The sequence below is a fragment of the Sus scrofa genome, chromosome 9, assembly GCF_000003025.6.
Source record: "Sus scrofa isolate TJ Tabasco breed Duroc chromosome 9, Sscrofa11.1, whole genome shotgun sequence".
Classification (NCBI taxonomy): domain Eukaryota; kingdom Metazoa; phylum Chordata; class Mammalia; order Artiodactyla; family Suidae; genus Sus; species Sus scrofa.
In genome coordinates this window covers 121,519,327-121,543,181 of record NC_010451.4, presented here as the reverse complement: position 1 = coordinate 121,543,181, position 23,855 = coordinate 121,519,327, and the positions used below count along the sequence as shown (strand labels likewise).

At 38.0% G+C, this 23,855-nt stretch overlaps 1 protein-coding gene across 1 annotated transcript in view; it reads right to left on the bottom strand.

The window, feature by feature from the left end:
• TOR1AIP1 (torsin 1A interacting protein 1) overlaps positions 1 to 23,855 on the bottom strand; it is a 51,109-nt gene that overhangs the window by 23,618 nt on the left and 3,636 nt on the right. The window contains 1 exon segment of the mRNA XM_021063744.1: positions 18,954 to 19,013. Coding sequence (XP_020919403.1) covers positions 18,954 to 19,013 — 60 coding nt within the window.

Below are 23,855 nucleotides of genomic sequence, written 5' to 3'. Positions count from 1 at the left end.
GTAGAAAACATGAAACTATGTCAGTAAAAATCCCTGTCCTTATAGGTTTACAGCATTCTCATTCTCTTATGTGCTAGATTCCCACACTCCTTTGAAAAGCCAGCCACACCAACAGAAATGAAAACCCAGCTCTTTAATCATCCGTGTACCCAAAATGGATGTAAGAAAGATAAAGAAACTCTTCTGTTCCCAGCAGGTCCACATACACTATTATATCTCAGAGCGAGAGATTTGGACAAATATAAATGAGAAAAAGGTGTCAAAAAAACTTTAAATGCAGTGTTTTTACACAAGCTATTCTGAATTTTTTTTAACATAAAGGCATTGCACAATTGGGCTAAAATATTGCTGAATAATCATCTAAGAAGTAGCATGAACCAGACCTTTCCACAAAGCTGAAAATTTGTGTTTGCTTTTGGATTTTCTTTTACTGATTTTAACCCCTATTTGCCTTTCAAAAGAAAAAATTCTATTGCAGAAGGCAACTACCCACACATAATATGGTGAATTTGGAAATTTTTATGTAAATCAATTTAATTATTTGGTATATTACCAGTCAAACTACTCTTACTCAAGAGTGTCAAGTGCAAATGAGTATTTGCCAGCATTTCTGCTATAAAAAAAATTAACTGAGAAAATTGCTAATAATACTATGCTACTCTTTCCTTAGAAGGACTGTCCTTTCATTTTATCTTTTTTTCCCCAAGTGAAAAATGGAAAGTCAAACTTGTCTTAGTGCTATTCCCTTAAAATTTATTAAATTTCCATTCACACAAAAAGGTATTGTTCCTTTTTTGAAGTTTTATTTTTTTAACTACATACCTTTTATAGTATTTCTTTTTTGTATGGTAGTTTTGCTATATTCCTTTACACAACCATTCACATAGTACGCAAACACAAGATATTTTCTTGAGTCAACGGTAATGTCTTAGTCATTACTTAATAACAGTAAGTCCTTACTTAATATGTGCATGTTGCTAAATAGTGTTCAAAAAACTTCAAGTCTGATCTCCGATTCCTATGGTGTCAAAAGGAAATACTAGCATAGGTAAGGCTCAGAGATATTAAGTGACTTGTCTACGGATGTCAGGACCAACAAATAACAAAAAAGCACTTGAATAGAGATGCTTCTGATTTCCAGTCCACTACCTTTCTACCCCTGCATCAGTTTTGTTATAATAAGACATAGTGAACAATTAATAACTTTTTAAAAATTATTTTGAATTAAAAAAACTTTAGAGCTGTTTAAGATACACAAAGTTAAGGAGATGGGAAGAGAGATTTTCAATATGTTCTCTGCACCCACACATACACAGCCTTCCCCATTACCGACATTCCCATCAGAGTGGTACATCTCTTACAAATGATGAACCTACACCAGCACGTCACAATCAACCAAAGACTGTAATTTACATTACAGTTGATGGTGTACCTTCTATGGGCTCAGACAAATGTTTACTGACATGCATCCACCATCATGGTATCATACACAGTATTTTCACTGTCCTAGAAATCCTCGGTGCTCCACCTATCAATCCATCGTCCCCCCTGTAACTCCTCCCTCTCAAACCTTGACAACCACTAATCCTTTTATTGTCTCAAGGCAATCTTTTTATTGCCTTTTCCAGGATGTCATATAGTTGGAATCACGCAGTATGTATCATACAGCCTTTTCAGATTGGTTTCTTTCACTTAATAAGATGCATTTAAGGTTCCTCCATGCCTCTTTACGGTTTGATATCTCTTAACACTTAATAATATTCCATTGTCTGCATGTTTATTTATCTACTCACCAATAAAAGATATCTTGGTTGCTTCAAAGTTTTAGTAATTTTTTCTCTTCTTTTTAAGGCCACACCTGCAGCACATGGAAGTTTCCAGGATAGGAGTCAAATCGGAGCTGCAGCTGCCAGCCTACACCACAGCCACACCAAGGCCAGATTAAAGCTGCATCTCTGACCTACACTGCAGCTTGCGGCCAACACTGGATCCTTAACCCACTAAGTGAGGCCAGGGTTCAAACCTGCATCTTCATGTCTTTTTTGTTGTTGTTGTTGCTATTTCTTGGGCCGCTCCCGCGGCATATGGAGGTTCCCAGGCTAGGGGTTGAATCGGAGCTGTAGCCACCCGCCTACGCCAGGGCCACAGCAACGCGGGATCCGAGCTGCGTCTGCAACCTACACCACAGCAACGCGGGATCCGAGCCGCGTCTGCAACCTACACCACAGCTCACGGCAACGCCGGATCGTTAACCCACTGAGTAAGGGCAGGGACCGAACCCGCAACCTCATGGTTCCTAGTCGGATTCGTTAACCACTGCACCACGACGGGAACTCCCTGATCTGTTTTTAAATCAAGTTTTCTGTTTTCTTATTAATTTTTAAGAGTTCACATACGTGTGTGTGTGTGTGTGTGTGTGTTTGTATCTGGCTGCACGCATGGCATGCTGGTGTGCAGAAGTTCCTGGGCCAGGGATCAAACCCAAGCCACAGCAGTGACAATGCCAAATCCTTAACTGCTAGGCCACCAGGGAACTCCTGCATATTTTTTGGATAATGGTCCTTTCTCAGGTGCGTCATTTGCAAATATTTGCTCCTAATCTGTAGCTTGCCTTCTCATTTCCTTGTCTCTGTCTTTTGCTGACTAGAAGTTTTTAATTCTAATGAAGTCCCGCTTATGAATTATTTCTTTCACGCATATGCCTCCGATTTATATCTAAAAAGGTATCATCACACCCAAAGTCACATAGGTTTCTCCTACGTTATCTTCTAGGAGTTTTATAGTTCTATCTTTACATTTAGGTCTGTGACCTATTTTGAGTTAATTTTTGTGAAAGGTGTTAAGATCTGGGTTTCGATTTTTTTTTTTTTTTTTTTGCTTTGCATGTGGATGTTGAGTTGTTGCAGGTCCAATTGTTGAAAAGATTCACTTTGTTCCATTGTATTGTATCAATTACTGTAAGTTTTGGTTTAGTTTAGCTTGAAGTTGAGTCCTCCTACTTAGTTCTTCAATATTGTGTTTAATATTGTGTTCAATATTGGCCCTATTCTGGGCCTTTTGTTTCTTCATATAAACTTCAGGACCAATTTGTTAATATCCATGAATTAACTTTCTGGGATTCTGATTGGGATTGCATTGAATCAATAGATTAAGTTGGGAAGAAATGACATCTTGACCACATTGGGTCCTCCCACCCATAAACACAAGACTTCTATTTATTTAGTAGTCCTTTGATTTCATTCATCAAAGTCTTGCAATTTTTTTCACATAGAACTTGTATGTATTTTGTTAAATTTTGCATCTATTCCATTTGGGGGTATGCTAATAGTAATTATAATGCGTTCGTAATTTCAAATCTCTTGTTCATTACTGGTATTTAAGAAAGTGAATTTTTTTTTTAAAGGGCCACACCTGCAGCATATGGAATTTTCCAGGCTAGAGGCTGACTTGGAGCTACAGCTGCCGGCCTACATCAGAGCCACAGCCGCATGGAATTTAAGTTGCATCTGCGAACTACACCACAGCTCATGGAACACTGGATCCTTAACCCACCAAGCAAGGCCAGGGATTAAACCCACATCCTCATGGATACTAGTTGGATTAATTTCCGCTGCGCCACAAGGGGAACTCCCAGAAAGTGACTGACTTTCATACATTAACTTTGCATCCTGAAACCTTGCATAATTGCTTATTAGTTCCAGTTCCAGTTTGTTTTTGTTGTTTTTGTCCATTCTCTTGGATTTTCTACATTGACAATCATGTCATCTTCAATTAAAGATAGTTTTATTTCTTCCTTCTCCATCAGTATACCTTTTAATTCCTTCTGTCTTTTAACTTCTGGCACAATGATAGAAAGTGGTGAGCGAGGGCATCCTTGCCTTGTACCTGATGTTAATACAAAAGCTTCCAGTTTCTAACCACTAAACTGAAAGTTAGCTACAGTTTTCGTAGACAGTCTTTATCAAATTAAGAAAGTTCCTCTCTATTCCTAGTTAACTGAGAGTTTTTAATCATAAGCGGGTTTTGGACTCTGTCAAATGCTTTCTTCTCCATCTACAGATACAAGCATATGATTTTTCTTTAGTCTGTTGATGTGATGGATTGCACTGATTTCCAAATGTTAAACCAGTCTTGCACACCTGGGATAAATCCTATTTAGTTGTAGTGTATTAATTCTTTTTGCACTTTAAAAAATTTGATTTACAACATTTTTGTTGAAGATTTCTGCACCTTATGTTCATGAGACATACGGGTCTGTAGTTTTAAAAACTTCTTAAAAAATTTAAGTAACAGTGATCTATAAGTTTCATGTGTACACCATTACATTTCTTTTACATACCCTACAATGTGCTTACTACCAAAAGCTTATTTTCAATGTGTCACCATACAGTCGATCCCCCTTACCCATTTCACCTTCCCTACTGCCCCTTTCCCTCTGATGACCACTACTCTGTTCTCTGTATCTGCATGTTTGTTTTTGTTTGTTCATTTATTTTTTATTAGTTTTTTATACCCCGCATATGAATGAAATCGTATGTGTCTTCCTCTGACTTATCTAACGACTTAGCACAATGCCCTGAAGGTCCATCCACATTGCTAGAAATGGCAGAATTTCATCTTTTTAAATGGCTGAGTAGTATTCCACTACCTACACATACCACATCTTCTTTATCCATTCATCTGTCGATGGGTACTTGTTTATTGTTTTTTTGTTTTTAATATAATGATTTTTATTTTTTTACATTAGAGCTGGTTTACAGCAATCTGTCAATTTTCTACTATACAGCATGGTGACCCACTTACACATATATATATATACATTCTTTTTTCTCACATTATCCGGCTCCATCATAAGTGACTAGACTAGTTCCCAGTGCTACACAACAGGATCTCATTGCTTATCCATTCCAAAGGCAATAGTCTGCATTGATTAACCCCAAACTCCCAATCTGTCCTACCCCCTCCCCCTTGGCAACCACAAGTCTGTTCTCCAAGTCCATGAGTTTCTTTTCTGTGGAAAGGATTATTTGTGCCATATATTAGGTTCCAGATATAAGTAATATCATATGGTATTTGTCTTTCTCTTCCTGACTTACTTTACTCAGTCTGAGAGTCTCTAGTTCCACCCATGTTGCTGCAAATGGCTTTATTTTGTTCTTTTTTATGGCTTAGTAGTATTCCATTGTGTATATATACCACATCTTCTTAATCCAATCATCTGTCGATGGACATTTGGGTTGTTTCCATGTCTTGGCTATTGTGAATAGTGCTGCAATGAACATGTGGGTGCATGTGTCTTTTTCAAGGAAAGTTTTGTCTGGATATATGTCCAGGAGTGGGATTGCTGGGTCATATGCCAGTTCTATGTAGTTTTCTAAGGTACCTCCATACTGTCTCCATAGTGGTTATACCAGCTTACATTCCCACCAACAGTGCAGGAGAGTACCCTTTTCTCCACACCCCCTTCAGCATTTATTATTTGTGGACTTACTAATGATGGCCATTCTGACTGGTGTGAGGTGGTATCTCATGGTAGTTTTGATTTGCATTTCTCTAATAATCAGTGATGTTGAACATTTTTTCATGTGCTTGTTGGCCACCCTTATATCTTCGGAGAAATGTCTATTCAGGTCTTTGCCCATTTTTCCATTGGGTTGTTGGCTCTTTTGCTGTTGAGTTGTATAAGTTGTTTGAGATTAAGCCCTTGTCAGTGGCATCATTTGAAACTATTTTCTCCCACTCAGTAAGTTGTCTTTTAGTTCTCTTTTTGGCTTGTCAGTTTGACTAGGCCCCACTGGTTTATTTCTGCTTTTATTTGTGTTGCTTTGGGAGACTGACCTAAGAAAAAACATTTGTAAGGTTGATGTCAGACAATGTTTTGCCTATGTTCTCTTCCAGGAGTCTGATGGTGTCTTGTCTTATATTTAAGTCTTTAAGCCATTTTGAGTTTATTTCTGTGCATGGTGTGAGGGTGTGTTCTAGTTTCATTGATTTATATTCAGCTGTCCGGGTTTTGGTACTTGTTTATTGTAAACAATGCTATTATTGATTATAGGGGTGATGGTGTAGATATCACTTCAGGTTAGTATTTTTATATTCTCTAGATAAATGCCCAGAAGTACGATAGCTGGATCATACAATAGTTCTATTCTTTTTTTTTTTTAATGTTTTTGCTCATCTATTTTTTCTTTTTTCCCAATGAATTTTATTACATTTATAGTTGTACAATGATCATTCCAACCCAATTTTATAGCATTTCCATACCAAACCTCCATCCCATCTCCCCACCCCCAACTTGTCTCCTTCGGAAACTGTAAGTTTTTCAAAGTCTGTGAGTCAGTATCTGTTCTGCAAAGTTCAGTGTCCTTTTTCTAAGTTCCACATGTAAGTGATGGCATATGACGTTGGTGTCTCACTGTCTAACTTCACTTAGTATGGTAATTTCTAGGTCCATTCATATTGGTACGAATGCCATTGTTTCTTTCCTTTTAATGGCTGAGCAATATCCCATTGTGTATATACACCACATCTTCTTTATCCACTTCTCTGTCAATGGACATTTAGGTTGTTTCCATGTCTTGGCTATTGTATATAGTACTGCAATGAACACTGGAGTACATGTATTTTTTCAAGTCGTGATTTTCTCTGGGTAGATGCCCAGGAGTGGGAATTCTTAATTTTTTTGAGAATCTCCATACAGTCTTCTATAGTGACTGTACCAATTTACATTCCCACCAACAATGTATGAGGGGTCCCTTTTCTCCTCATCCTTGTCAACACTTGTTATTTCTTGCCTTTTAAAGTATTCTGGGAGCTCCTGTCATAGTGCAGCAGAAACAAATCTGACTAGGAATCATGACGTGACAGGTACAATCCTTGGCCTCACTCAGTGGGTTAAGGATCCAGCGTTGCAGTGAGCTGTGGTATAGGTCGCAGACACGGCTTGAATCCCGAGTTGCTGTGGCTGTGGTGTAGGCCAGCGGGTACAGTTCCAATTAGACCCCTAGCCTGGGAACCTCCATATGCTATGGGTACAACCCTGAAAAGCCAAAAAAAAAAAAAAAAAAAAAAAAAAAAGAAATAAAATGAAAGAATTCTGACAGGTGTGAGGTGATGTCTCACTGTGGTTTTGATTTGCATTTATATAACAATTAGTGACACTGAACATCTTTTCATGTGCCTGTTAGCTATCTGTGTTTCTTCTTAGGAAAAATGTCTATCACCTCTGCCCATTTTTTTCAATTTTTTTTTTTTTTTTTTTTTTTTTTGCTGTAGTTGTATGAGATCATTATACATTTTGGATATCAACCCCATATTTGCTGTATCATTTGCAAACACCTTCTCCCATTCAGTAGGTTGTCTTTTAGTTTTACTGATGATTTCCTTGGCTGTGCAGAAGCTTTTTAGTCTGATGAAATCCCTCTTGTTAAATTTTGCATTTCTATCTCTCACATGAGAGATATATCTAGGAAAATATTGATAAGACTAATGTCAGAGTGCACAATATGTTTCTAGAAGTTTATGATTTCATCTTATATTCTTTAGTCCATTTTGAGTTAATTTTTGTGTGTGGTTTAAGATAGTGGTCTAGTTTCATTTTTCTGCATTTGGCTGTCCAGTTTTCCCAATACCATTTATTGAAGAGACTATCCTTTCTCCATTGTATATTCTTTGCTCCTTTTGTCATAAATTAATTGTCCATATATGTGTATGTTCATTTCTGGGCTCTCAATTCTGTACTGCTGATCTATGTATCTTTTCCTGCCAGTACCATGCAGTTTCTAAGTTTGGGCTTCATCTGTTTTTCTAATTAGTTTAGGTGTAAGGTTAGATTGCTTAAGATTTTTCTTGTTTCTTGAGGTAGGCCTTATTGATATTAACTTTCCTCTTAGTAATGCCTTTGCTGCATCCCACAGATGCAGATTTTGTTTTCAGGGAATTTTAAAATTTCTCCTTTAATTTCTTCATTGACCCAATAGTTGTCCTGTTTCCACATATTTACGATTTTTCTAGTTTTCTTCTTGTAGTTCATTTCTAGTTTCATTCCACTGTGTTCAGAGGAGATGAATGATATAATTTCAATCTTCTTTAATTTACTGAGACTTATTTTATACAGTCCCAATACACAGTCTATCCTTGGGAAAGTTCCATGTTCACTGGAGAATGTGTATTTTGCTGGATTGAATGGAATGTTCGATACAAATTTGGGTTCATTTGAGACGTTTCCTTCTTGACCTCCTGTCTGGATGATCTATCCATTGATGTAAGTGGGGTATTAAAGTCCCCTATTATTATGTTGCTGTCAACTTCTCCCTTTAGATCTGTTAACAATCGCTTTCATATATTTTTGGTGCTCCTATGTTGGATGCAATTATATTAATTACTGTATGTCTTATTGATAAGTTGCCTCCTTTATTATTATATACCATCCTTTTTTATCGATTATCTTTTTTGGCTTAAAGTCTATTTTTTTCTGATATGAGCACTGCCACCCCAGCTGCCTTTTGGCTGTTTCTTTGCTTGGCATATCATCTTCCATCCCTTTACTTCTTTTATATTTATTTTTTATCGAAGTACAGTTGATTTACAATGTTGTGCCAATTTCTGCTATTCAGCAAAGTAATCCAGTCATACACATATATACATTCCTTTTCTTATATAACCTTCTATCACAGTCCATCCCAAGAGATATCCCTTTACTTTTAGCCTATCTTTGTCTTTACAGTTGAGATGTGCCTCCTACAGTTGTTTTTCAAGCCATCCAGCCACTCTGTGTCTTCTGATTGGTGAATGCAATCTGTTTCCATTTAGGGTGATTACTGATAGATAAAGACTTAGTATTACCATTTTACCGTTTTTTTTCCTGGTTGATCTATATCTTCACTGTTTCTTTCTCTTTGTGCTTCTATCTGCCACTGTGCTTTGATGGTTTTCCAAGACGGTTTCCTCTTTTGTTAGGTTTTGAGTCTCTGCTCTATGTTCACATTCTGTGTTTACCCTGAGGTTTCTATAAAACGTATCAAGTAAAAGTCTTCTTTTCTACTGATAGTATCCTATCTTCATTTACCTATGCAAGTTCTGTCCTTTTCCTCTTCCTCTCTTATGTTTTTTGTTGTCTTAAATTATCCCCTTTAATGCTGAGTGATCAAAGTGAGGCGGCCATATTTATTAGTCTGTTTCCCCTCCCCCTTTCCTCTTTATGTAATAAGAGGGTTTAAAACCCTATTTTGATAGACAGCTGCACTTTTATGGCCCTATTTACCACCTTGCTCAAAGTTTTGTGTATATTTGTCATTTTTTTTTTTTTTTTTTTTCTGACTGAAGAACTCCTTTCAACCTTTCTTATAAGCCAGGTCTAGTCTTGACAAACTCTTTCAGCTTTTGTTTGTCTGGAAAGGACTTCTCCTTCTTCTGAATGACAATTTTTCGGGGTAGAGCATTCATGTGTGATAGCTTTTATCTTACAGTATTTTAAGAATGTCATTGTACTTCCTCCTGACCTGTAGGGTTTCTGCTGAGAAATCTACTCAGAGCCTAATGCGGTTCCCTTGTAGGTCACTGTCCTTTCTTCCCTTGGATCCCTTTAGAATAATGACACTGAATTTTGACAATTTTAACATTATGTCTTGGAGGTTTTTTCGCATAGAAGGAATTTAGGTGTCTCTTAGTTTCATGGGTTTGTATATCCACCTCCTTCCCCAGGTTTGGGAAATTCTTAGCAATTATTTCTTTTTTTTTGTTTCGTTTTTCTGTTTTTTTGTTTTTCTTTTGCTTTTTAGGGCCACACCTGAGGCATATGTAAGTTCCCTAGGGGTCAAATTGGAGCTACAGCTACTAGCCTACGATGTGGGATCCAAGCCACGTCTGTAACCTACACCACAGCTCACAGCAACATCAGATCCTTTAACCCACTGAGCGAGGCCAGGAATCGAACCCACATCCTTGTGGATACTATTTGGGCTTGTTATTGCTGAGCCACAACAGGAACTTTCTCAGCTGTTATTTAAGTACCCTCTCTGCTTCCTTCCCCTGGGATACCCATTAGCCTAATGTTGTCCTTCCTAATCGAGCTGGACAGCTTTCAAAGGATTTCTTCATTTTTAAAATATCTCTTTCCTCTTTTTGTATTGTTTCTAGATTTCTATCTTTGAGCTAATTCTCTTCCACATGGTTTGCTCTATTTCTAATACTTCTTATGTAAATGAATTCATCTCATTTATTATGTTCTTCAACTCCAGAATTTCTCTCTTCAACCTCAGATGGCTGGGGCTGTGGTTCACTATCTTTGGTAAAGTAATCCTTCTGTGGTTAATTTTATTTCTGAGCGCATTAAACTGAGTTTTATTGAGTATCTTCACGACAGTTATTTTGAATATTTCAGGTTACAATATTTTGTGACTTTCAGTTTTGTTTCTGGACAATGGTCATCTTTTTGTGAAATAGTATTACTATGGTTCTTCTTGTTCAAATGATGAATTATTGCTCCTCTGTGCATTTCACATTAAATGATAAGTTAAGAGTTAGACTCCTTTGTTTTCCAGTAGGTGGCACAATCACACAAGTTTTTCATTTTTCTTACTTGAGCTGCCTGCCACCGGTTATGTTTGAGTGGCACTTTCCAGTCCCCACCTTCTAAGAGGTGTGACTCTGTGCCTTTGTTGTTGCTTTTTGTGCCACCGCGGTCATTACTCTTCATTTCTGCCAGAGCCACAGTTATCACCAGGATGATGGGTTCTTTCCCTTCCTTGCATATGGGATCCCCTGAGACACACAGGGACCTGTACTTTGTCTGTTGCAAGGTTTGCAGGCTCCATCACTGTACATGGCAGATGGCTGGGGCTGTGGTTGTGGGCACCTCAGTGGCTACTGGGATGGTGTCCCAGGCCCCACCACTGCTACTGCCCAGTTACCTGTGGCTGTGGGTGCCAGTGCAGTCAGTTAGCTAGAGTCATGTGAGCAGCCTTTCTTGTTACTGGAGTCTTCCAGGCTGTGGGCTCTGCTGTCCCCATCAAAGGACCTGAATTGCAGGCCCCGCCTCCACTGTTCCTAGAATCCACCCATCCTTAGATGTATAGATGTGTGTAATTCTCTAGAATCCTACTGTTTGGGTAGAGACACCTTTGTTGAGTTGTGGGTATTTCACTGGTTGTGGAGTGTAGGAGAAAGACAAAGGTAGATGTTTCACTCTGCTGTGTTTCTGACAATGGTCTATAGTTTTTCTCATAATGCCTTTGTCTGGTTTTGATATTAGCATAATGCTGACCTCAAAGAATGAGTCAGAAGGTACTTTCTTTGCTTCTATTCTAGAAGTGGTAGAGAACTGGTTTAATTTCTTCCTTAAATGTTCGATAGAATTTACTAGTAAATTCATTTGGGCTTGGTGCTTTCTGCTTTAGAAGGTTACTCATATTGATTCAATTTATGTTAAGAGGTATAGATTGACTAGGGTCACTTATGTCTTCTTGAGTAAGTTTTGGCAGATTACGCTTTCAAGGAATCCGTTCATTTCATCTAGGTTATGTTGTCGAATCTGTGGGAGCAGAGTTGTTCATAACACAGTTGTGTCATCCTTTTAATTTCCATGGGATCTTATACAGCGTTCCCTCTCTAATTTCTGACATTAGCAATTTATGTCCTATCTTTTTTTCCCCCTCAGGTTTTTTTTTTTTTTTTTTTTTTTTCCTTAGCCTGGGCAGAGGCTTCACCTTTGAAGGATAATTTTGCAAGACAAACTCTGCTAGGGTTGGTGGTATATTTTTCTTTGAATACTTTAAATCTTTCACTCCAATCTCTCCTTGGGTGCCTGGTTTCTGAGATGTTAGATGTAATTCTTTTATTTCTATACAGGTCACTTATTTTCTTCCTTTGGCTTCTTTTGGGATTTTTTCTGTATCTATGACTTACTGTGTTTTAAAAATGATTTTTTTTTTTTTTTTTTTTTTTTTTTGGCATTTATCCTGCTTGGTGTTTGTGAGCATCCTGGATCTGAAGTTTAGTATTTTTCATTAATTTGGGAAATTCTCAGTCATTATGGTTTCCAATGTTTCTTCTGTTCCTTCTCCTTCTGTTATTCATAATATGAGTACCTTATACCTTTTGTTAACTGTTGTACAGTAGAGGATAGTCTGTATTATTCAGTCATTTTCTTTGCTTTCAGGTTTTCAATGATTCTTTTTTTTTTTCTTTTTGGCTGCACCCAAAGCATGTGGAAGTTCCCATGCCAGGGATCAAACCTGCACCGCAGCAGCGACCTAAGCTGTGGCAGTGACAATGCCAAATCCTTATCCCACTGAGTCAAAAGAGAACTCCAATGATTCTACTTTTTTAATTGAGATATAACTGATATTTAACATTGTGTAAGGTGTACAGTGTGTTGATTTGATATATTTATATATTGTAATATAATTAGCATAGCATGAGCTAATTATCATTTACATAATTATCACTTCTTTGAGGAATCCATTGATACAGCCTCTAGAGAGTCTTTCCTCAGCTGGGTCCAGTTCAATAAGCCCATCAAGGGCATTCCTCATTTTAGTTATAATGTTTTTTTTTTTTTTTTATCTCTAGTCTTTCTTTTTGATTCTTAGGATTTCTCTCTGCTTACATTATTCATCTGTTCTTGCATGCTGTCTACTTTATTCATTAGAGCCCTTACTTAGCATATTAATCATAATTACTTTAAATTCCTGGTCTGTTAATTCTACATCCCTGCCACATCTAGTTGCTGTTTACTGTATCTTTTCAAACTATGTTTATTTCATTTTGGCATTTCTCACTAATTTTTTTGATAGCTGGACACAAGATACTGGCTAAAAAAAAAACCAGCTATAAATAAGCCTTTAGTAATATGGTGGTGGTATTGGGAGAGGGGAAGTATTCTATAGTTCTAGGTTTCTGTTTTTTAGTAAGCTTTATACCTCTGGACCATGAACTTCACAACAATTCCTTTCTTTTTGTCCCTCTTCCCCCTTTAGGTGGGACAGCATGTCCAGAGTGGTCTGGAGCTGAGTAATTACCTCCCCTCAGGTCAGTTGAGCTTTGATAATAACACAGTAGGTTAGGCTCTAGTTAACTAGATTTCCCGGAGGACTTGCCTTGTTAAGAACACGTGCCCTGGAATCTTTCAAAATGTTTCCTTCCCCTTCTCCCTTGCAGAAGCAAGATGGGATCTTGTGCTGATGTTTATCAGGGGGAGTCTGGTTGAGCTTCTGGAGGTAAACCTCACAATAGAGTACGAGCCCCCCTTTCACTGGGTCCTCCTGGAATTTTTAACTCTCAGTTATGTTCATGCTGAGCCTCTAGCAATTCATCAACTGCGGCTCAGGTTTTCCAGTACTACCTCGTGCAGAGGCTTATGCTTCTGAGTCCATATGCCAGTAAGCCATGATGTCCTATGTTTGCCTGTTTCTCCAATCCTGGGGGCAGCAGTCTGACCTGGGTCCTTTCCTCTCTTACAGATATAAGAAGAGTTGTTGATTTTTCAGCTGTCAGTTTTTGACTTGTTCTTAAGTTGAAGTAGTGACTTCCACGCACCTCACATGTGCAACCAAAAAGTCACCCTAAATAATATTTTGGATAAATGAATAAATGACGAAGGCTGAGAAGTGAATTCTTCCTAAAATGGCAGGTTCCAACAACACCTAAGTGTAAGTCATATAATACAGTAGCTTTGCTACAGTTACATTTATATTAGGACATTATATTTTATGTAGCTGAAAAATTATCTGGTGTAACAAAATTTAAGGCTGAACTGATTTCTGAATCTGTATTAATGGAAAGAAAAATATGTTTAAGATTTACACTATTCACTGAGCTATCAGAAAAAATAAATAGTACAGTAATCCCTCCCTTTTTCATCCTCATATAATTTATTTCTACATACTTGTGAAGTTCCAGGTCACTATGTCTAGAGCCAATTAACTAATAATCAATACTTTATATACCAGGTTGCCTAAAACGCAATCTCCTTTTTTTTTCTGTTTATGTTCTAATTAGCATGGGGGAAGATTTAAGAATTTTTTTTTTTTTTTAGGGCCACACCCGAGGCATACGGGAAGTTCCCAGGTTAGGGGTTGAATCAGAGCTGTTGCTGCTGGCCTGCACCACAGTCACAGCAACGAGGGATCCAAGCCTCATCTGCAATCTACACCACAGCTCACAGCAATGACAGATCTTTAACCCACTGAGAAAAGCCAGGGATCAAACCTGCGTCCTCATGGATACTTGCTGGGTTTGTCACAACTAAGCCACGACGGGAACTCTCAAGAATTATCTTTTAACCAGCTTATAAATGGAGTTCCCTATTTCCTTTTAATACCTCTAATACGTTATATTTGAAGTATTTAATAAATCACAGATTTAATCTATTTTTGAACACTTTTTTTTTTTTTTTTTTTTTGCTTTTTAGGACTGCACCCATTTTGTAACTTTTAATCTAGTGTCTACAGATGCTTTATTTAGAATTCTTTGCTCCTAACAATAAGTATTTATCAGCAGTACCCAAGACAAAAACAATAACATGTCAAGCAAGGCTATCTTAATAATACCACTAAGAACAGAAAAACAGTATTTCGTGTCTCATAATCCAGTAGTATTTTATGAACTAGGCAGCTTAAATAATAATACATCCTACTTACCTGATAAATAATCATCATTGTAATAGGCTTTTATCTTGGCTATAAACACATTTCTCACTTTAGAAAATGAAACTCTAGAAATTTACGTCTACCAATTTAGCATTTGATCATTTTAAAATTTAACATAAGGTATCTCAAAGAGCCACAGCTAATGTGAGAATGCTATCTCTAAAGAGTAAAGAGTTTCTCACATTGCATGGACTCTAAAAGTACAATAGTGACATTCTATTACAAGACAAACTGTAGTATTTGCAGCTTTCCTTCCCCATTCTGCCTGCTCTTCATCTTTCAAAATTCAGTTCAAATGCTATCTCCATAAAAATGTTCCTGACCTCTTCCACAGAGTAGGGCACTTCTTTAGGCAACTATTACTACAAACACACACACACACACACACACACACACACGCCACCTTTTTTTTTTTTTTTTGTCTTTTTGCCTTTTCTAGGGCCGCTTCTGCAGCATATGGAGGTTCCCAGGCTAGGGGTTGAAGCGGAGCTGTAGCCACCAGCCTACACCAGAGTCACAGCAACGCGGGATCTGAGCTGCGTCTGCAGCCTTCACCACAGCTCACGGCAACACCGGATCCTTAACCCACTAAGCAAGGCCAAGGATCCAACCCACAACCTCTTGGTGCCTAGTCAGATTTGTTAACCACTGCGCCACGACGGGAACTCCAACACACGCCACTGTTTAACACTTCATTTTCTTTTTAACCCAAGCTACAAAGAATGTTCAGATAAATATTTAAATATAATCTGAAAATAAACCAGTAGTATCTATGACTACATAAATTTTAATTTCATTTCCCTCTTTTATTATTCAGCTTCCTTTACTTTAAACTTCCTGATTGCTACATGTGGAAAGTTAAAGCGTTAAAAAAAAAAAATTGCCTTTTTTTCTTTGTGGCTACGCCAGTGGCATGTGGAAGTTCTGGGGCTAGGGACTGAACCCAAGCTGCTGCAGTGACAATGCTGGGTCCGTAACCTGTTGTGTCACAAGGCAATTCCTAAAAATATTATTTTAAAAAGATATTACTCTTCTCTACACTGATGCAGACATTTTAAGAAATTAAAATCCTATTTGGAGCAATAATACTCTTAATTTAAAAAGTTATTATAAGAAATGGTAAAAGCTGTGGCTTATTTATTTTTGTCTTTTTGCCTTTTTAGGGCTGCAACCTAGGCATGTGGAGGTTCCCAGGCTAGGGTCAAATCCGAACTATAGCTGCTGATGTACGCCACAGCCACAGCAATGCCAGATCGGAACCGCATCTGCGACCTACACCACAGCTCACAGCAACGCTGGATCCTTAACCCACTGAGCAAGGCCAGGGATCGGACCTGCATCCTCATGGATACTAGTCAGATTCGTTTCCACTGAGCCACGACGGGAACTCCCCAAAGCTGTGGCTTTTCGACAATGGCAATAATTCAATATGCTATTAAGGAGATGTCACTTTTCTAACAATTTCAACCAATTTGGAAAAGGTACTTTCAAAAGCCCTAGGTCTTCATGTTTGCTGTAAAAATAGGTTACTTACAACCACCTCCTCTGATGGAGACCGTCCACTAACTGTATCACTTTCTGCTCACTTTCTTTTACCTGGCACGGACAAAGCCCCAGGCATATTTCTACTATAGACTTTCCTATTCCTAGAGACCTGTGGAATGTGAGGAAGTGTAAACTTCGTTTATCATGTTGTGTCTGGAGACAAAGATATGAAGATTCAGAAGTGAGATTATCATACTTTCTCAAAGAGAATACTAGATAGAATACAGAAGTCATTATGTCTCCTGTTTTTTTGTGTTGTCAACAAAATCTAGTGTGGAATGTTACAATAAATCTACGGGCCAGGCAAGTATTTTAACTCTCTGAATTTACTCTTAGAACAAACAAATGGCAATTTTGTTAATGTGCTGCCTTCATTTCTGCCACTGATGTAATCAGGGACTGATAAACTTTCTCCCCTTCAGAGCAGAACAGTGACTATCTTAGGCTTTTTGAGACACATGAGGTCTCTATCATATGTCAGTGTGTGTGTTTATTTCACAAAATGTAAAAATCTTTTCTTCACTCATAGGCTGTACGCAAAGAGGACTGCATGTCAGATTTCACTTAGAGACTATGGTTTGTGGAGCCCGGCTATATATTAAGAAAGGTAACTTTTAAGATGAATTATTCAATGCCAATCATGCTTTAGAAATCAGATAGTAAGGCAGCAAGAAAAAGAGAATAAAAAATAGTCTGCAGACATTACTAGTGTTCAAGTTCCATGAATAGCCATTGTATACACTCCAAGATGTACTAGCATTACTATTTAAAAAAAAAATAAAAACAGCAGATGGTGTCATTTTCCATATTGATCTCACAGGAATTTCCTTTAAGCTGGCAAGCACTATTTTTTAAAGTCAGTTTTTATTATAAAGTACTTACAGAAATGATTTCTAAATCTAGCCTAGAGAAAAAAATAAAAGTGCTAGACTATTTCAGTTCCAAGTTCTAATTAAGACGGTATGACTTTAAAAGATTTTTTAAAAAGTTTTTAAATAGAGCATTTGAGAAACTCTGGTGGGGAGAAGTAAACGTGCTAAGTTGTACACTGCGTGAATCGTTTTCAGTACCCAGACACTGTAAATCCTGAAGTCTCTAAGAAAAAGGAGCCTGAGCTTAAGTTAAGGACAAATGTAAAACAAGCTGCAACTATTTATAAAGAAAAATGAAGCTTCCCTCCTTTTGACTCATCTCCAAATTTAGAAAAGAACTGTAACTTAAGCCTAAATCCAACCACAATCAATACACACATATCTCGGTAGCTCATGTACTACACCAAGGAAAACACTGAAAAAACTTGAAACCACTTCGATAAACACGGCAAAGGACGCTGAACTTACTGTGAAAAATCTCCAATTCACTTCCTAAATCAACAAAAAGACCTTAATGGTAAACTGATACCTGCTTTCTCTCAATACTGTGGACTTAACAACTGCCAAGAAAAGCTAAAATGTATCTGTTATTACAGTTTCCTACACAAATTTAAACAATAATATAACAAAAGACCATTTCAGAGAGAATAAAAACCAAGGCTTAATTACTAAGAAAGGTCACAGTCCTAAGGACACTGTTCCTCAAGCCGAGAAAATGAACAAAGTGATACTCTCGAGCCAGGGACCAAATGAATGTACCCCTGTATTCTGCTGATAATTAGAACCCTCACAGAGAACCTGTCAGAATTAGAGATAAACAAACCTAATTCACTCATTTTAGTACTTCCATTTGTTTTGTATGCCGAATCTGCAAGAGACAGCAGGAAAATTATTAGAGCTTAAAAGGAAATGTATCATATGTTTCTTTACTACAGTTCAGCATCAAAACCTTGAGATTTTTATCATTACACTTAAAAGGACAGCCATCTGTCAAAAAAAAAAAAAAATCAATCTAATTCTTTTTTTTTTTTTTTTTAATATGGAATGCTTCAGGAGTTTGCATGTCATCCTTGCTCAGGGGCATGTTAATCGTCTCGGTACCCTTCCAATTCCAGTGTAGGTGCTGCCAAAGCAAGCTCCCGAATTCTTTTTTAAAGGGAATGGAGAGGAGTAGAAACCTTATATGATGAGAAATATGCTTCGTTTTTAGTTCCCACATTAAAGCACCCTTAGCGGCCAATAAACTCTAGAAGGAGAAGGGGACCTCTTTGAATGCCGTTACTAGTTTTCTTCCACAGTCATGAAATCCTTTTAAGGACAATACTTTCAAGGTTTTAGTTACAAAGAAATATAACTGAGGCAAGGAAAGTTAATAGCCCTGAGCCACAAAGCCTCAGTCTTGAATTTTTTATTAGCATTATACTGGGAGGAATAAAAATTCCCTAACCCTAATTTAAAACCATTACACTAACAAAAAGAATTACAGCCACACATAAGAAACAACCTCTTAAAAAGAATGAGGATATCCTTTATATACTTACAGGGAAAGATGTCTCAAAATATTTTAAGTAAACATTAAAAAAAAAAAAAAGAGTAAGAAGAAACAGAAAAGAGTATTTATTGAGCCAAAATTTGGGTTAAAAAAAGAGAGGAAAAGATCATTTACACATGAATTTCCCTATATCTCCATAAAATATCTCTGGAAAAATACTTAAGAAACTGGCAACAATGGTTGCCTCTGATGAGGTGACTGGGTGGATAAAAGACAGAGGGGGCAAGGAGACTTTTGGATTTTATAGAAACTTTTGAAATTTGAACCATATAAATACATGCAGTATCCTATTTAAAATATTAAAAAGTCGAATCAATAGACAAAACAATCTCTTACCAGATCTTGAGCTTCTTAGAGGGGGTCTACGCAGGCTGATTACAGGATCTTCACTGACCACTAATATAGGAAGAAAAAACATTAAAGAAAAAATACAAAATGTCAAACATACTAGATTTATTACATAATCATCTATTTATTCAGCAAAGTTTTTTTCTGAGTTTTCCATTATGCTAAGTATGAAAATACAATAGTGAACTAGCGACAAGTTTCCAGCCATAAAAAATTTATGGTGGAGCTCCCGTTGTGGCTCAGTGGTTAACGAATCCAACTAGGAACCATGAGGTTTCGGGTTTGATCCCTGGCCTTGCTCAGTGGGTTAAGGATCCGGCGTTGCCATGAACTGTGGTGTAGGTCGCAGATGCGGCTCAGAACTCGCATTGCTGTGGCTCTGGCATAGGCCAGTGGCTACTGCTCCGATTAGACCCCTAGCCTGGGAACCTCCATATGCCCTGAGTGCGGTCCTAGAAAAAAAAAAAAAAAAGAAAAGAAAAAATTTATGGCCTTGATGGAAAAATTTGCAGTCACCAGACCATTTTCGTATAAAAAGAAAGGAGTATCAAGTAAAACTCTTCGCGGGTTAGATCCCTGGCCTGGGAACTTTAACAAGCCATGGACATGGCCCCAAAAAAGAACCGAAATTTGTACCATAGAACCAACTCAATTATTTACTCCATTTAATCCACCCTCATTGTGGACTATTTATGTCATGTTCTAATTTGAGGGTTAACTTCCTGAGAATTAACACACTCTCTCCAATTATTTAACCTTGTCTGTATTCAGGAAATGCAAACTCTAATTAAAAATAGTATGTTCTAGAGTTCCCATTATGGTGCAGCAGAAATGAATCCAACTAGTAACCATAAGGTTGTGGGTTTGATCCCTGGCCTCGCTCAATGGGTTAAGGATCCATCGTTGCCGTAAGCTGTGGTGTAGGTCGCAGGCATGGCTTGGAACTGACGTTGTTGTGGCTGTGGTGTAGGCTGGCAGCTGCAGCTCCAATTCGACCCCTAGCCTGGGAACTTCCATATGCTGCAGGTGCAGCCCTAAAAAGCAAACGAACAAATAAACAAAACACAAAAAAATCCCATTATGTTTGGTTCTGTATGAGAAGTCCAAAAAACATATTCTGAACCAGCTATCACAGACTCCTTCCATTACACTGGCTGCCTATCTCTGTTTTCACAAAACTGACTTTATCGAATTTCCCCTTTACATTATGGAGAAGAAAAATCTTGAAGGGACAGCCATTCATTTGTTCTAAAAATACATACTGAGCTTGTTTTCATACATCATAAAGACAGAGATGTAGAATAGCTGTTAAATTGATTTTACGTAGCTCAGAAAGGCAGAACTAAGATCAAGAGAAAGTTACAGCAAAGTAGCTTTCCTTTCAGTAGTAAAAACGGAAACAAAGTATTAGCGTTGTCTCCAAAACACAACAAATAGTGAGAGAGTGATTTCCACACCACTGCAGATTATCAGCAACGCACAAACAGCTATTAACAGAGGAACACCTACAGTGATAGAAACTTTAGGTAGAGGACTTCACTTCCCCAGTCTTCCAGCTCTAGGCTTCTATGAAATATATCAGCCGTTTGCATTTCACATGTCAGGTATTTAGAACTTAACATACATAGCCTTAAAAAGACATCTTGTACATGTCCATTACTCTGATTATTGCAACTACATTTCTCCCTTTCTTCTCTGTATTCCTATCCTTTTCAGGTTTAATTAAAACTTAAAACTCGACTTTACCTACAGACATTAATTACTATTTTGGTCCCCATCTTTTCTTTAAGCTTTTCCTGTAAGCTCTCCAATATACACAGCCCTATGGAAGACACTTGCAGGAGACAGAGTAGTAAGAGAGAGGCATCAGAGAATAAAATAACAAGTACCCTTTTTTCTTTTTTTTTTGGTCTTTTTTCTAGGGCTGCTCCTGTGGCCTACGGAGGGAGGTTCCCAGGCTAGGGGTCAAATCCGAGCTGTAGCCATCGGCCTACACCAGAGCCACAGCAACGCGGGATCCGAGCCAAGTCTGCAACCTACACCACATCTCACGGCAATGCCGGATCCTCAACGCACTGAGCAAGGCCAGGGACCCAACTCACAACCTCATGGTTTCCAGTCGGATTCGTTAACCACTGAGCCACGACGGGAACTCCTAAGTACCCTTCTTTAGAAGCAATCTTCTTCCTCTTTCTGCTGCTCTTGCTCACCACTACCCACTCCCCCAGCATCTAACAAGGGACTGGTATAAAGCAGGTGCTTGGTAAACATCTGGAGAATGAATGAATGCTCTAACAACAACAGCCAAAAAAATCAAATGTTCACTACAAGATAGAAGGCATTAAAAATATTTAACTATAATTACTTAGCTAGAAACCATAACTGTTAAGAATATTTAACTTCACAAGAAAAGTAAACGGAATTTTCCTAATGTAACTTTAGATTACAAATTAGTTTCATGAAAGGAATGAATCCGGCCATAGAAAAAGTTACATACGCATAGGTGGATCAAACCTACTGGACACCTTAATGGCCATTTTAATGTGAAAACAATACAATTCTGAAACTTCAAACACTGAGAAGAGTTCAAACTATATCCCGGTTCTAAACTAATGCAATCAACATTTTTCATGACCTCCCAAACAGGATGACAAATGATGCAGCGGTGTTTACTAGGTTTTTAGTTTAAAAAAAAAAGTGGCCCCTTGGTTTAGGTCTTTATTTTTAGGACATTTTTGGATGAAGTTCTTTCAGATCACACTCATGGCCCTATAAACATTTATGGCACTATTTTGAATACCGAAGTTAAATTAAAAACCTCAATTCTACAAGGTAGAGGAAGGGGCTATCCTTAAACCTGTACTTAAAGCAGGTTTCCATCAAAGTGCCTCTTGTTTAAATAATTCCTCTGCTAGACAGATTTATAAGCACTTATTTAATGATTTCCTAAACTCTTTATCCTTTTATTAAGAAGAATGAGCCAGGAACATGCCAAGTGTCAGATGCTGCAGGATTTTTAAAAACCCCTTTTAGAGTTAGAGAACCCTGAGTATCTCAAATCTCCCAACAAGGCACAGTATGCTATCGATATATTCCAAGTAATTTCTTGCCTTTTTAGGGCTACACCCTGGGCATGTGGAGGTTCCCAGGCTAGAGGTCTAATCAGAGCTACAGCTGCCGGCCACAGCCGCAGCAACGCCAAATCCAAGCCGCATCTGCGACCACAGCTCACAGTGACGCCAGATCCTTAACCTACTGAGCGAGGCCAGGGGTCAAACCGGCAACCTCATGGTTCCTAGCTGGATTCATTTCCACTGCGCCAGGACGGGAACTCCATATTTCAAGTAATTCCATGCATGGGTTCCATCAATCTATCATCTATATTGGGAAATGTTTTGTCTTTTCCAGTACCAACTATAGCATAAGCTTAAGAGAAATGCTTAAAGTATAATTTTATGAATGTGACAGTCATCTATAAAGTATGATGGGAAAAAAACGCAATACCTTATATTTGTATGTTCTACAATGAACAAGGTGATTCTGCAAGTACTAAACCATTTCTGCAGTGGCCTTCTGAGTCAGGAAGGGCAAGTCACACAGATAAAAGCCTGAGATACAAGGTGCGTAGCTCAATCAACCAAGGTGCGTGCAGTGCTCCTCCCGCAATGTTATGCAGCCACATATCTCATTAGCAATCCTTACCTGTAGCACTAGGTGAACTCCAAAAGACCGAGACACTCTTATGTTTATGAGTTTGATGATGGTTCACAGGCTGGTGCTTAAGTCTTAATTACATCAATTTACCTAACTCTGCAATTTTTAGAAATTTACCACTGATTTTATTTTTTAAAACTTTTTATGGCCATACCCTCGGCATATGGAAATTCCTGGGCCAGGGCTCAAATCCAAGCTGCAGCTGCAACCTACACTGCAACTGCAGCAATGCTGGATCCTTTAACCCACTGCACCAGGCTGGAGATCAAGCCTGCACCTCTGCAGCGACCCAAGCCACCTCAGTTGGATTCTTAACCCATTCCACCACAGAGGGAGCTCCTACTGTCAATTTTAAAAATGAGGAATTTCTGTTTCTTCGGTATAAGGAGCATGCAATAAAGCTACTGTAAATACAATTTCAAGAATATGGCTTTTCCAAATGGTTTGGAAAATGCTTATAGCACCTATCACTCAAAGCATTTATCTAAGATAGTTTATAATCTTAACATACAGGCTGTTCAAAGAATTAACATACAGGCTGTTCAAAGAATTAACATATAGGCTGTTCAAAGAATTAAGCATAAAGCATGCATTTATTTGGAACTGAACTTGAACCAGATAAACTTAAATCTAAATCGAGAATATAATAGTTTAAATCATAAAGCATAACCTTATTAGAAGCAATGGATAAGGAAATAAGTCAGCACTTGGGTTAAAAAAAAAAAAAAAAAAACAGGAACAACCAGAGGGAGTTCCTTGGTGGCTCAGCAGGTTAAGGATCCAGGTTAAGGATCTGGCATTGTCTACTGCTCTGGCATGGGCTCAATCCCTAGGCTGAGGAACTTCCACATGTGCTAGCACTCCCCATCCCCCCAAAAAGCCAGAGAGGATCAGTTTCAATAGTTATAATCATCTACTCTTGTGGACTTAATCCTTTCCCATGCTCTTCAAAATAGTTTAAACAGATTTTAAAACTTTAATCAGACTAGCAAATGCACCCTACCTCCATGTTACAGTGATATTAAGATGCAAATGTTTTTACCCTTTAACAGCTCAGAAATTGTGAGAGATCACACAATCTATGGCATGTTGGAGTTTGACTGGCAGCACTGCTTTCTTCTGGGTGGTACATAAAACAACGATGATGTATCTCATAACCGATGAGACCTTAGATTT